We start from the raw sequence: 15,518 nt of genomic DNA, 5'->3' as shown, positions 1-15,518 counted from the left end.
ACATCTGTCCTATGGGAGGCGTTATACATCCGTCCTATGGGAGGCATTATACATCCGTCCTATGGGAGGCGTTATACATCCGTCCTATGGGTGGCGTTATACATCCGTCCTATGGGAGGCGTTATACATCCGTCCTATGGGAGGCATTATACATCCGTCCTATGGGGGCGTTATAAATCTGTCCTATGGGAGGCGTTATACATCCGTCCTATGGGGGGCGTTATAAATCTGTCCTATGGGGGTCACCATCTCCTCCTCTGTCACCACGGTCACCATAGCCTCCTCTGTCACCACAGTCACCATCTCCTCCTCTGTCACCACGATCACCATATACTCCTCTATCATCACGGTCAACATCTCCTCCTATGTCACCATTGTCACCATCTCCTCCTATGTCACTATTGTCACCATCTCTTCCTCTGTCACCATGGTCACCATCTACTCCTCTATCACCACGGTCACCATCTTCTCCTCTGTCACCATTGTCTACATCTTCTCTGTCACCACGGTCACCATCTCCTCCTCTGTCACCACGGTCACCATCTGCTCCTCTGTCACCATTGTCACCATCTCCTCCTCTGTCACTATTGTCACTATGCCCTCCTTTGTCACCACAGTCACCATCTCCTCCTTTGTCACCATCCTTTCCTTTGTCACCACGGTCACCATCTCCTCCTCTGTCACCACGGTGACCATCTTATCCTCTGTCACCACGGTCACCATCTCCTCCTCTGTCACCATTGTCACCATCTCCTCCTCTGTCACTATTGTCACTATGCCCTCCTTTGTCACCACAGTCACCATCTCCTCCTTTGTCACCATCCTTTCCTTTGTCACCACGGTCACCATCTCCTCCTCTGTCACCACGGTGACCATCTTATCCTCTGTCACCACGGTCACCATCTCCTCCTCTGTCACCATTGTCACCATCTTCTCCTCTGTCACCACGATTACCATCTACTCCTCTATCATCACGGTCAACATCTCCTCCTCTGTCACCACTGTCACCATCTCGTCCTCTGTCACCACGGTCACCATCTCCTCCTCTGTCACCACGGTCAACATCTCCTCCTCTGTCACCATTGTCTGCATCTACTCCTCTATCATCACGGTCAACATCTCCTCCTCTGTCACCACTGTCACCATCTCCTCCCCTGTCACCACGGTCACCATCTCCTCCCCTGTCACTACGGTCACCACCTTCCCCTCTGTCACCACGGCCACCATCTCCTCCTCTGTCACCATGGTCAACATCTCCTCCTCTGTCACCATTGTCACCATCTTCTCCTCTGTCACCACGATCACCATCTCCTCCTCTATCATCACGGTCAACATCTCCTCCTCTGTCCTATGGGGGGCGTTATACATCTGTCCTATGGGAGGCGTTATACATCTGTCCTATGGGGGGCGCTACCATCTGTCCTATGGGGGCGTTATACATCTGTCCTATGGGAGGCGCTATACATCTGTCCTATAGGGGCGTTATACATCTGTCCTATGGGAGGCGTTATACATCTGTCCTATGGGGGGCGTTATACATCTGTCCTATGGGGGGCGTTATACATCTGTCCTATGGGAGGCGTTATACATCTGTCCTATGGGGCGTTATACATCTGTCCTATGGGAGGCGTTATACATCTGTCCTATGGGAGGCGTTATACATCCGTCCTATGGGAGGCATTATACATCCGTCCTATGGGAGGCGTTATAAATCTGTCCTATGGGAGGCGTTATACATTTGTCCTATGGGGGGCGTTATAAATCTGTCCTATGGGGGTCACCATCTCCTCCTCTGTCACCACGGTCACCATAGCCTCCTCTGTCACCACAGTCACCATCTCCTCCTCTGTCACCACGATCACCATATACTCCTCTATCATCACGGTCAACATCTCCTCCTATGTCACCATTGTCACCATCTCCTCCTCTGTCACTATTGTCACCATCTCTTCCTCTGTCACCATGGTCACCATCTACTCCTCTATCACCACGGTCACCATCTTCTCCTCTGTCACCATTGTCTACATCTTCTCTGTCACCACGGTCACCATCTCCTCCTCTGTCACCACGGTCACCATCTGCTCCTCTGTCAACATTGTCAGCATCTCCTTCTCTGTCACCACAGTTATCATCTACTCCTCTATCACCACGGTCACCATCTCCTTCTCTGTCACCATTGTCACCATCTCCTCCTCTGTCACTATTGTCACTATGCCCTCCTTTGTCACCACAGTCACCATCTCCTCCTTTGTCACCATCCTTTCCTTTGTCACCACGGTCACCATCTCCTCCTCTGTCACCACGGTGACCATCTTATCCTCTGTCACCACGGTCACCATCTCCTCCTCTGTCACCATTGTCACCATCTTCTCCTCTGTCACCACGATTACCATCTACTCCTCTATCATCACGGTCAACATCTCCTCCTCTGTCACCACTGTCACCATCTCTTCCTCTGTCACCACGGTCACCATCTCCTCCTCTGTCACCACGGTCAACATCTCCTCCTCTGTCACCATTGTCTGCATCTACTCCTCTATCATCACGGTCAACATCTCCTCCTCTGTCACCACTGTCACCATCTCCTCCCCTGTCACCACGGTCACCATCTCCTCCTCTGTCACTACGGTCACCACCTTCCCCTCTGTCACCACGGCCACCATCTCCTCCTCTGTCACCATGGTCAACATCTCCTCCTCTGTCACCATTGTCACCATCTTCTCCTCTGTCACCACGATCACCATCTCCTCCTCTATCATCACGGTCAACATCTCCTCCTCTGTCCTATGGGGGGTGTTAAACCTCTGTCACCACAATAACCATCTACTCCTCTATCATCACGGTCAACATCTCCTCCTCTGTAACCATTGTCACCATCTACTCCTCTATCATCACGGTCAACATCTACTCCTCTGTCACCACGGTCACCATCTTTTCCTCTGTTACCATGGTCAACATCTTCTCCTCTGTCACCACTATCACCATCTCCTCCTCTGTCATCACGGTCACCATCTCCTCCTCTGTCACCACAGCAACCATCTCCTCCTCTGTTACCATGGTCAACATCTCCTCCTTTGTCACCATTGTCTCCATCTCCACCTCTGTCACCACGGTCACCATCTACTCCTCTATCACCACGGTCAACATCTTCTCCTCTGTCACCATTTCTTCCTCTGTCACTATTGTCACCATCTCCTCCTCTGTCCCTATTGTCACCATCTCTTCCTCTGCCACCATGGTCACTATCTCCTCCTTTGTCACCATGGTCATCATCTCCTCCTCTGTCTCTATTGTCACCATCTTCTCCTCTGTCACCACGATCACCATCTACTCCTCTATCATCACGGTCAACATCTCCTCCTCTGTCACCATTGTCACCATTTACTCCTCTATCATCACGGTCAACACCTCCTCCTCTGTCACCATCTCCTCCTCTGTCACCACGGTCACCATATTCTCCTCTGTCACCACGGCCACCATCTCCTCCTCTGTCAATATGGTCAACATCTCCTCCTCTGTCACCATTGTCTCCATCTCCACCTCTGTCACCACGGTCACCATCTACTCCTCTATCACCACGGTCAACATCTTCTCCTCTGTCACCATTTCCTCTTCTGTCACTATTGTCACCAGCTCCTCCTCTGTCCCTATTCTTCCTCTGTCACCATGGTCACCATCTACTCCTTTATCACCATGGTCATCATCTCCTCCTCTGTTACCATTGTCACCATCTCCTCCTCTGTCACTCTTGTCACTATCCCCTCCTTTGTCACCACAGTCACCATCCCCTCCTTTGTCACCATCCCCTCCTTTGTCACCACGGCCACCAACTCCTCCTCTGTCACCATTGTCACCATCGTCTCCTCTGTCACCACGGTCACAATCTACTCCTCTGTCACGACGGTCACCATCTCCTCCTCTGTCACCACGGTCACCATCTCCTCCTCTGTCACCACGGTCACCATCTTCTCCTCTGTCACCACGGCCACCATCTCCTCCTCTGTCACAATTGTCACCATCGTCTCCTCTGTCACCACGGTCACAATCTCCTCCTCTGTCACCATGGTCACCATCTCCTCCTCTTTCACCACGGTCACCATCTACTCCTCTATCAGCACGGTCAACATCTTCTCCTCTGTCACCATTTCCTCCTCTGTCACTATTGTCACCATCTCCTCCTCTGTCCCTATTGTCACCATCTCTTCCTCTGTCACCATGGTCACCATCTCCTCCTTTGTCACCGTGGTCATCATCTCCTTCTCTGTTACCATTGTCACCATCTCCTCCTCTGTCACCACGGTCACCATCTCCTCCTTTGTTACCATCCTTTCCTTTGTCACCTCAGTCACCATCTCCTCCTCTGTCACCATTGTCACCATCTTCTCCTCTGTCACTCTTGTTACTATCCCCTTCTTTGTCACCACAGTCACCATCCCCTCCTTTGTCACTGTCCACTCCTTTGTCACCACGGCCACCAACTCCTCTTCTTTCACTATTGTCACCATCGTCTCCTCTGTCACCACGGTCACAATCTCCTCCTCTGTCACCACGGTCACCATCTCCTCCTCTGTCACCACGGTCACATCTCCTCCTCTGTCACCACGGTCACCTTCTCCTCCTCTGTCACCACGGTCACCATCTTCTCCTCTGTCACCACGGTCACCATCTTCTCCTCTGTCACCACGGTCACCATCACCTCCTCTGTCACCACAGTCACCATCTCTTCCTCTGTCATTGCGATCACCATCTTCTCCTCTGTCACCACGGTTACCATCTCCTCCTCTGTCACTACGATCACCATCTCCTCCTCTGTCACTACGATCACCATCTCCTCCTCTGTCACCATGGTCACCATCTACTCCTCTATCACCACGGTTAACATCTCCTCCTCTGTCACCATGGTCACCATCTACTCCTTTATTACCACGGTCACCATCTCCGCCTCTGTCACCATTATCACCATCTCCTCCTCTGTGACTATTGTCACTATCTCTTCCTCTGTCACCATGGTTAACATCTACTCCTCTGTCACCACTGTCAACATCTCCTCCTCTGTCACCACGGTCACCATCTACTCCTCTCTCACCACGGTCACCATCTCCTCCTCTGTCACCATTGTCTCGATCTCCTCCTCTGTCACTACGGCCACCAACTCCTCCTCTGTCACCATTGTTACCATCTTCTTCTCTGTCACCAAGGTCACCATCTCCTCCTCTGTCACCATGGTCACCATCTCCTCCTCTGTCACCACGGTCACCATCTACTCCTCTACCACCACGGTTAACATCTCCTCCTCTGTCACCACGGTCACCTCTACTCCTTTATTACCACGGTCACCATCTCCTCCTCTGTCACCATTGTCACCATCTCCTCCTCTGTCACTATTGTCACCATCTCTTCCTCTGTCACCATTGTCACCATCTCCTCCTCTGTCACCATTGTCACCATCTCCTCCTCTGTCACTATTGTCACCATCTCTTCCTCTGTCACCATGGTCACCATCTACTCCTCTCTCACCACGGTCAATATCTCCTCCTCTGTCACCACGGTCACCATGTACTCCTCTGTCACCACAGTCACCATCTCCTCCTCTGTCACCATGGTCATCATCTCCTTCTCTGTTACCATTGTCACCATCTTCTCCTCTGTCACCACGGTCACCATCTCCTCCTTTGTTACCATCCTTTCCTTTGTCACCTCAGTCACCATCTCCTCCTCTGTCACCATTGTCACCATCTTCTCCTCTGTCACTCTTGTCACTATCCCCTCCTTTGTCACCACAGTCAATATCCCCTCCTTTGTCACCGTCCCCTCCTTTGTCACCACGGCCACCAACTCCTCCTCTTTCACCATTGTCACCATCGTCTCCTCTGTCACCACGGTCACAATCTCCTCCTCTGTCACCATCTCCTCCTCTGTCACCACGGTCACCATCTTCTCCTCTGTCACCACGGTCACCATCACCTCCTCTGTCACCACAGTCACCATCTCTTCCTCTGTCATTGCGATCACCATCTTCTCCTCTGTCACCACGGTTACCATCTCCTCCTCTGTCACTACGATCACCATCTCCTCCTCTGTCACCATGGTCACCATCTACTCCTCTATCACCATGGTTAACATCTCCTCCTCTGTTACCATGGTCACCATCTACTCCTTTATTACCACGGTCACCATCTCCGCCTCTGTCACCATTATCACCATCTCCTCCTCTGTGACTATTGTCACTATCTCTTCCTCTGTCACCATGGTTAACATCTACTCCTCTGTCACCACTGTCAACATCTCCTCCTCTGTCACCACGGTCACCATCTACTCCTCTGTCACCACGGTCACCATCTCCTCCTCTTTCACCACGGTCACCATCTCCTCCTCTGTCACCATTGTCTCGATCTCCTCCTCTGTCACTACGGCCACCAACTCCTCCTCTGTCACCATTGTTACCATCTTCTTCTCTGTCACCAAGGTCACCATCTCCTCCTCTGTCACCATGGTCACCATCTCCTCCTCTGTCACCACGGTCACCATCTACTCCTCTACCACCACGGTTAACATCTCCTCCTCTGTCACCACGGTCACCTCTACTCCTTTATTACCACGGTCACCATCTCCTCCTCTGTCACCATTGTCACCATCTCCTCCTCTGTCACTATTGTCACCATCTCTTCCTCTGTCACCATGGTCACCATCTACTCCTCTCTCACCACGGTCAATATCTCCTCCTCTGTCACCACGGTCACCATGTACTCCTCTGTCACCACAGTCACCATCTCCTCCTCTGTCACCATGGTCATCATCTCCTTCTCTGTTACCATTGTCACCATCTTCTCCTCTGTCACCACGGTCACCATCTCCTCCTCTGTCACCACGGTCACCATCTCCTCCTCTGTCACCACGGTCACCATCTCCTCCTCTGTCACCATCTCCTCCTCTGTCACCACGGTCACCAACTCCTCCTCTTTCACCATTGTCACCATCGTCTCCTCTGTCACCACGGTCACAATCTCCTCCTCTGTCACCATGGTCACCATCTACTCCTTTATTACCACGGTCACCATCTCCGCCTCTGTCACCATTATCACCATCTCCTCCTCTGTGACTATTGTCACTATCTCTTCCTCTGTCACCATGGTTAACATCTACTCCTCTCTCACCACGGTCAATATCTCCTCCTCTGTCACCACGGTCACCATGTACTCCTCTGTCACCACAGTCACCATCTCCTCCTCTGTCACCATGGTCATCATCTCCTTCTCTGTTACCATTGTCACCATCTCCTCCTCTGTCACCGCGGTCACCATCTACTCCTCTATCACCACGGTCAACATCTTCTCCTCTGTCACCATTTCCTCCTCTGTCACTATTGTCACTATCTCCTCCTCTGTCCCTATTGTCACCATCTCCTCCTCTGTCACCATTGTCACCATCGTCTCCTCTGTCACCACGGTCACAATCTCCTCCTCTGTCACCACGGTCACCATCTCCTCCTCTGTCACCACGGTCACCATCTCCTCCTCTGTCACCACGGTCACTATCTACTCCTCTATCACCACGGTCAACATCTTCTCCTCTGTCACCATTTCCTCCTCTGTCGCTATTGTCACCATCTCCTCCTCTGTCCCTATTGTCACCATCTCTTCCTCTGTCACCACGGTCACCATCTTCTCCTCTGTCACCACGGCCACCATCTCCTCCTCTGTCACCATTGTCACCATCGTCTCCTCTGTCACCACGGTCACAATCTCTTCCTCTGTCACCACGGTCACCATCTCCTCCTCTGTCCCTATTGTCACCATCTCCTCCTCTGTCACCATTGTCACCATCGTCTCCTCTGTCACCACGGTCACAATCTCCTCCTCTGTCACCACGGTCACCATCTCCTCCTCTGTCACCACGGTCACCATCTCCTCCTCTGTCACCACGGTCACCATCTACTCCTCTATCACCACGGTCACCATCTTCTCCTCTGTCACCATTTCCTCCTCTGTCACTATTGTCACCATCTCCTCCTCTGTCCCTATTGTCACCATCTCTTCCTCTGTCACCATGGTCACCATCTCCTCCTTTGTCACCGTGGTCATCATCTCCTTCTCTGTTACCATTATCACCATCTTCCCCTCTGTCACCACGGTCACCATCTCCTCCTTTGTTACCATCCTTTCCTTTGTCACCTCAGTCACCATCTCCTCCTCTGTCACCATTGTCACCATCTTCTCCTCTGTCACTCTTGTCACTATCCCCTCCTTTGTCACCACAGTCAATATCCCCTCCTTTGTCACCGCGGCCACCAACTCCTCCTCTTTCACCATTGTCACCATCGTCTCCTCTGTCACCACGGTCACAATCTTCTCCTCTGTCACCGCGGTCACCATCTCCTCCTCTGTCAGCACAGTCACCATCTCCTCCTCTGTTACCACGGTCACCTTCTCTTCCTCTGTCACCACGGTCAACATCTTCTCCTCTGTCACCACGGTCACCATCTCTTCCTCTGTCATTATGATTACCATCTTCTCCTCTGTCACCACGGTTACCATCTCCTCCTCTGTCACTACGATCACCATCTCCTCCTCTGTCACCATGGTCACCATCCACTCCTCTATCACCACGGTCAACATCTCCTCCTCTGTCACCACGGTTAACATCTCCTCCTCTGTCATCACTGTCAACATCTCCTCCTCTGTCACCACGGTCACCATCTACTCTGTCACCACGGTCACCATCTCCTCCTCTGTCACCACGGCCACAACTCCTCCTCTGTCACCATTGTCACCATCTTCTTCTCTGTCACCACGGTCACCATCTCCTCCTCTGTCACCACGGTCACCATCTCCTCCTCTGTCACCACGGTCACCATAATCTCCTCTGTCACCACGGTCACCATCTACTCCTCTACCACCACGGTTAACATCTCCTCCTCTGTCACCACGGTCACCTCTACTCCTTTATTACCACGGTCACCATCTCCTCCTCTGTCACCATTGTCACCATCTCCTCCTCTGTCACTATTGTCACCATCTCTTCCTCTGTCGCCATGGTCAACATCTACTCCTCTGTCATCACTGTCAACATCTCCTCCTCTGTCACCACGGTCACCATCTACTCTGTCACCACGGTCACCATCTCCTCCTCTATCACCACGGCCACAACTCCTCCTCTGTCACCATTGTCACCATCTTCTTCTCTGTCACCACGGTCACCATCTCCTCCTCTGTCACCACGGTCACCATCTCCTCCTCTGTCACCACGGTCACCATAATCTCCTCTGTCACCACGGTCACCATCTACTCCTCTACCACCACGGTTAACATCTCCTCCTCTGTCACCACGGTCACCTCTACTCCTTTATTACCACGGTCACCATCTCCTCCTCTGTCACCATTGTCACCATCTCCTCCTCTGTCACTATTGTCACCATCTTTCCTCTGTCACCATGCTCACCATATACTCCTCTGTCACCACGGTCAACATCTCCTACTCTGTCACCACGGTCACCATGTACTCCTCTGTCACCACAGTCACCATCTCCTCCTCTGTCACCATTGTCTCCATCTCCTCCTCTGTCCCAACGGCCACAAACTCCTCCTCTGTCACCATTGTCACCATCTTCTCCTCTGTCACCACGGTCACCATCTCCTCCTCTGTCACCACTGTCACCATCTCCTCCTCTGTCCTCCACAGTCACCATCTCCTCCTCTGTCACCACGGTCACCATCTACTCCTCTGTCACCATGGTCACCATCTTCTCCTCTGTCACCATTGTCACCATCTCCTCCTCTGTTACCACAGTCACCATCTCCTCCTCTGTTACCACAGTCACCATCTCCTCCTCTGTAATTACGGTCACCATCTTCTCCTCTGTCACCACGGTTACCATCTCCCCCTCTGTCATCACGGTCACCATCTCCTCCTCTGTCAACATTTCACCATCTCCTCCTCTGTCACCACGGTCACCATCTACTCCTCTATCACCACGGTTAACATCTCCTCCTCTGTCAGCACGGTTACCATCTACTCCTTTATCACAATGGTCACCATCTCCTCCTCTGTCACCATTGTCACCATCTCCTCCTCTGTCACTATTGTCACCATCTCTTCCTCTGTCACCATGGTCACCATCTACTCCTCTGTCACCACGGTCACCATCTACTCCTCTGTCACCACGGTCACTATCTCCTCCTCTGTCAACATTGTCAGCATCTCCTCCTCTATCACCACGGTCAACATCTCCTCTGTCACCACAGTCACCATCTCCTCCTCTATCACCACGGTCAACATCTCCTCTGTCACCACGTTCACCATCTACTCCTTTATCACCACTGTCAACATCTCCTCTGTCACCACGGTCACCATCTCCTCTTTTGTTTCCATCCTTTCCTTTGTCACCATGGTCACATCTCCTCCTCTGTCACCACTGTCACCATCTCCTCCTCTGTCACCCTTGTCACTTTCCCCTCCTTTGTCACCACAGTCACCATCTCCTTTTTTGTCACCATCCTTTCCTTTGTCACCACGGCCACCATCTCCTCCTCTGTCACCGTGTCACCATCCTCTCCTCTGTCACCACGGTCACCATCTTCTCCTCTGTCACCACAGTCACCATCTCCTCCTCTGTCACCACAGTCACCATCTCCTCCTCTGTCACCACGGCCAACATCTTCTCCTCTGTCACCATTTTCACCATCTTTTTCTCATTCACCACGGTCACCATCTCCTCCTCTGTCACCACGGTCACCATCTACTCCTCTATCACCACGGTTAACATCTCCTCCTCTGTCAGCACGGTCACCATCTACTCCTTTATCACTATTGTCACCATCTCTTTCTCTGTCACCACGGTTAACATCTCCTCTTCTGTCACCACGGTCACCATCTACTCCTCTATCACCACTGTCACCATCTCCTCCTCTGTCACTATTGTCACCATCTCTTCCTCTGTCACCATGGTCACCATCTGCTGCTCTGTCACCATGGTCAACATCTCCTCCTCTGTCACCACGGTCACCATCTCCTCCTCTGGAACTACGGTCACCATCTGCTCCTCTATCACCACGGTCAACATCTCCTTTGTCACTACGGTCACTATCTACTCTTCTATCACCATGGTCACTATCTCCTCTGTCACCATGGTCACCATCTCCTCCTTTGTTACTATCATTTCCTTTATCACCAGGGTCACCATCTCCTCCTCTGTCACCATTGTCACCATCTCCTCCTCTGTCACCCTTGTCACTATCCCCTCATTTGTCACCACAGTCACCATCTTCTAGTTTGTCACCATCCTTTCCTTTGTCATCATTGTCACCATCCCTTCCTCTTTCACCACAGTCACCATCTCCTTCTCTGTCACCACGGTCACCATCTACTCCTCTATCACCATGGTCACCATTTCCTCCTCTTCATTATTGTTACCATTTCCTCTTCTGTCTCCATTGTCACCATCTCTTCCTTTGTCACCATGGTCATCATTTCCTCCTCTGTTACCATGGTCATCATTTCCTCCTCTGTCACCATGGTCACCATCTCCTCCTTTGTTACCTTGCTTTGTCACCACGGTCACCATCTCCTCCTCTGTCACTATTGTCAGCATCTCCTCTTCTGTCTCCATGGTCACCATCTCTTCCTTTGTCACCATGGTCATCATTTCCTCCTCTCTCACCACAGTCACCATCTCCTCCTCTGTCACCACAGCCACCATCTCCTCCTCTGTCACCACGGTCACCATCTACTCCCTTATCACCACGGTCACCATTTCCTCCTCTGTCACCATTGTTACCATTTCCTCTTTTGTCTCCATTGTCACCATCTCGTCTTTTGTCACGATGGTCATCATTTCCTCCTCTGTTACCATTGTCCCCATCTCCTCCTCTTTCACCACGGTCACCATCTCTTCCTTTGTTACATGGTCATCATTTCCTTCTCTGTTACCGTTGTCACTATCTCCTCCTCTGTCACCATGGTCACCATCTCCTCCTTTGTTACCTTGCTTTGTCACCACGGTCACCATCTCCTCTTCTGTCACCATTGTCACCATATCCTCCTCTGTCACCCTTGTCACTATCCCCTCCCTTGTCACCACAATGTGGTGTGTGTGGTGGTGTCCAGGGAGGATAGGACCGGAGGGGGCTGTGTGTGGTGGTGTCCAGGGATGGTAGGACAGTAGGGGGCTGTGTGTGGTGGTGTACAGGGAGGGTAGGACAATAGAGAGCTGTGTGTGGTGGCGTCCAGGGAGGGTAGGACCGGAGGTGACTGTGTGTGGTGGTGTCCAAGGAGGGTAGGATAGTAGGGGGATGTGTGTGGTGGTGTCCAGGGAGGGTAGGACAGTAGGGGGCTGTATGTGGTGATGTCCACGGAGGGTAGGGCCGGATGCGGCTGTGTGTGATGGTGTCCAGGGAGGGTAGGACAGTAGGAGGCTGTGTGTGGTGGTGTCCAGGGAGGGTAGGACAGTATGGGGCTGTATGTGGTGGTGTCCACGGAGGGTAGGACCGGATGCGGCTTTGTGTGGTGGTGTCCAGGGAGGGTAGGACAGTAGGGGCTGTGTGTGGTGGTGTCCAGGCAGGGTAGGACAGTAGGGGGCTGTATGTGGTGGTGTCCACGGAGGGTTGGACCGGATGCGGCTGTGTGTGGTGGTGTCCAGGGAAGGTAGGACAGTAGAGGGCTGTGTGTAGTGGTGTCCATGGAGGGTAGGACCGGAGGGACTGTGTGTGGTGGTGTCAAGGGAGGGTAGGACCAGAGGCGGCTGTGTGTGGTGGTTTCCAGGGAGGGTAGAACTGAAGGCGGCTGTGTGTGGTGGTGTCCACGGAGGGTAGGACAATAGGGGGCTGTGTGTGGTGGTGTCCAGGGAGGGTAGGACCGGAGGGACTATGTGTGGTGGTGTCCAGGGAAGGTAGGTCAGTAGGGGGCTGTGTATGGTGGTGTCAAGGGAGGGTAGGACAGTAGGGGGCTATGTATGTGGTGGTATCCAGGGAAGGTAGGATAGTAGGGGGCTTTGTCTGGTGGTGTCCAGGGAGGGTAGGACAGTAGGGTGCTGTCTGTAGTGGTGTCTAGGGACAGTCACCATCTCCTCTGTCACTATTGTCACCATCTCCTCCTCTGTCACCAAAGTCACCCTCTCCTCTGTCACCACGGTCACCATCTCCTCTGTCACCACGGTCACCATCTCCAGTGTCACCATTGTCACCATCTCCTCTGTCACCATTGTCACCATCTCCTCCTCTGTCACCATGGTCACCATCTCCTCCTTTGTCCCCTTTGTCCCGTCCTGGGATGCGGAGCGAGACACAATAGTAAATGGATCCGTCCTCCATTGACTTTCAATGTAGTTTATGACGGATCCGTCTTGGGTATGTTATAAATAATACAACCGGATCCCTTCATAACGGATGCAGACGGTTGTATTATCAGTAACGGAAGCGATTTTAGTGGACCCTGCCGGATCCAGAAAAAACGCTAGTGTGAAAGTAGCCTTATGTGGCACAAGGGTCTTTGGGCCCCTCAGGCTCCCGGGCCCGGTAGCGACTGCTACCTCTGCACCCCCTTTAGCTGCAGCCCCTGCCCCTTGGGAGTTCCTGACTGATGCAGTGCCCCAGCCTCAAATGCCTCCCCTCCCCCCCGGGAGTTCCTGGCTGATGCAGTGCCCCACTTCCATAGTGTAGTCTTCAGATGCCCCTCCGATTGCCGGCTGTTGGGGCCCCTGTAACACTTTCCTCATTGACTTAGCAGCCCCCGGCTCTGACTGCACCGATCCCTGATACGCGCATTATTTTCTTACCACGTCTCATACATGTCTTCAGGGCGAAGCTTCCTCAGCGTGGCTCTAGAAGAAGATAAGACATGATTAAATATTTCACAGTCACAGAGAATGAATCATGAATGGAGGATGAACGAGGAATGTGTGTGGGGTGAATGAATGGAGGATGAACAGGATGTGTGTGGGGTGAATGAATGGTGAATGGAGGATAAATGAGGAATGTGGGGGGTGAATGAATGGTGAATGGAGGATGAATGAGGATGTGTGGGGGTGTGAATGAATGGTGAATGGAGATAAATGAGGATGTGGGGGGTGAATGAATGGGAATGGAGGATGATGAGGAATGTGTGTGGGAATGAATGGTGAATGGAGGATGAATGAGGAATGTGGGGGGTGAATGAATGGTGAATGGAGGATGAATGAGGAATGTGTGTGGGGTGAATGAATGGTGAATGGAGGATGAATGAGGAATGGGGGGTGAATGAATGGAGGATGAATGAGGAATGTGTGTGGGTGAATGAATGGTGAATGGAGGATGAATGAGGATGTGTGTGGGGTGAATGAATGGTGAATGGAGGATGAACGAGGAATGTGTGGGGGGTGAATGAATGGCGGATGAACGAGGAATGTGTGGGGGGGTGAATGAATGAGGATGAATGATGAATGTGTGGGGGTGAATGAATGGTGAATGGAGGATGATGAGGAATGTGTGTGGGGTGAATGAATGGTGAATGGAGGATGAATGAGGAATGTGTGTGGGGTGAATGAATGGTGAATGAGGATGATGAGGAATGTGGGGGGAATGAATGGTAAGGGATGAACGAGGAATGTGTGGGGGTGAATGAATGGTGAATGGGATGAAACGAGGAAAGTGTGGGGGGTGAATGAATGGTGAATGGAGGATGAAGGAGAGTGTGGGGTGAATGAATGGTGAATGGGGATGAACGAGGAATGTGTGGGGTGAATGAATGGTGAATGGAAGATGAATGAGGAGTGGGGGTGATGAATGGAGGATAAAAGATGAATGTGGGGGGGTGAATGATGGTGAATGGAGGATGAATGAGGAATGTGTGGGGGTGAATGAATGGTGAATGGGGGATGAATGAGGAATGTGTGGGGGTGAATGAATGGTGAATGGAGGATGAAATGAGGAATGTGTGTGGGGGGGTGAATGAATGGTGAATGGAGGATGAATGAGGAATGTGGGGGGTGAATGAATGGTGGAATGGAGGATGAATGAGGAATGTGTGGGGGGTGAATGAATTGGTGAAGGGGATGAACGAGGAATGTGTGGGGGGTGAATGAATGTGAATGGAGGAGAAGGAGGAATGTGGGGGGGGTGAATGAATGGTGATGGAGATGAATGAGGAATGTGTGGGTGATGAATGGTGGAAGGAGGATGAATGAGGAATGTGTGTGGGTGAATGAATGGTGAATGGAGGATGAATGAGGAATGTGGGAGGTGAATGAATGGTGAATGGAGGATGAATGAGGAATGTGTGTGGGGGGGGTGAATGAATGGTGAATGGAGGATGAATGATGAATGTGTGGGGTGAATGAATGGTGATGGAGGATGAATGAGGAATGTGTGTGGGGGGGTGAATGAATGGTGAATGAGGGTGAATGAGGATGTGGGGGGTGACTGAATTGTGAATGGAGGATGAATGAGGAATGTGTGGGGGGTGAATGAATGGTGAATGGGGATGAATGAGGAATGTGTGGGGGGTGATGAATGGTGAATGGAGGATGAATGAGGAATGTGTGGGGGTGA

At 51.8% G+C, this 15,518-nt stretch overlaps 1 protein-coding gene across 2 annotated transcripts in view; it reads right to left on the bottom strand.

Moving 5' to 3' along the window:
- The window catches only part of LOC122922825 (calsequestrin-2-like), a 77,463-nt gene that overhangs the window by 6,150 nt on the left and 55,795 nt on the right, over positions 1-15,518 (bottom strand). Inside the window, exon 7 of one of the 2 annotated variants that reach the window (XM_044273575.1) lies at positions 13,769-13,813. The exons of the other annotated variant lie outside the window; for it this stretch is intronic. Coding sequence (XP_044129510.1) covers positions 13,769-13,813 — 45 coding nt within the window. The remainder of the gene's footprint in view (positions 1-13,768; positions 13,814-15,518) is intronic. 2 annotated transcript variants of the gene reach the window in all.

The sequence above is a fragment of the Bufo gargarizans genome, unplaced genomic scaffold (genome assembly GCF_014858855.1).
Source record: "Bufo gargarizans isolate SCDJY-AF-19 unplaced genomic scaffold, ASM1485885v1 fragScaff_scaffold_771_pilon, whole genome shotgun sequence".
NCBI classification, from domain to species: Eukaryota; Metazoa; Chordata; class Amphibia; order Anura; family Bufonidae; genus Bufo; species Bufo gargarizans.
The sequence above is the reverse complement of the archived record's forward strand: the minus strand, read 5'-3'. Positions and strand labels throughout refer to the sequence as shown.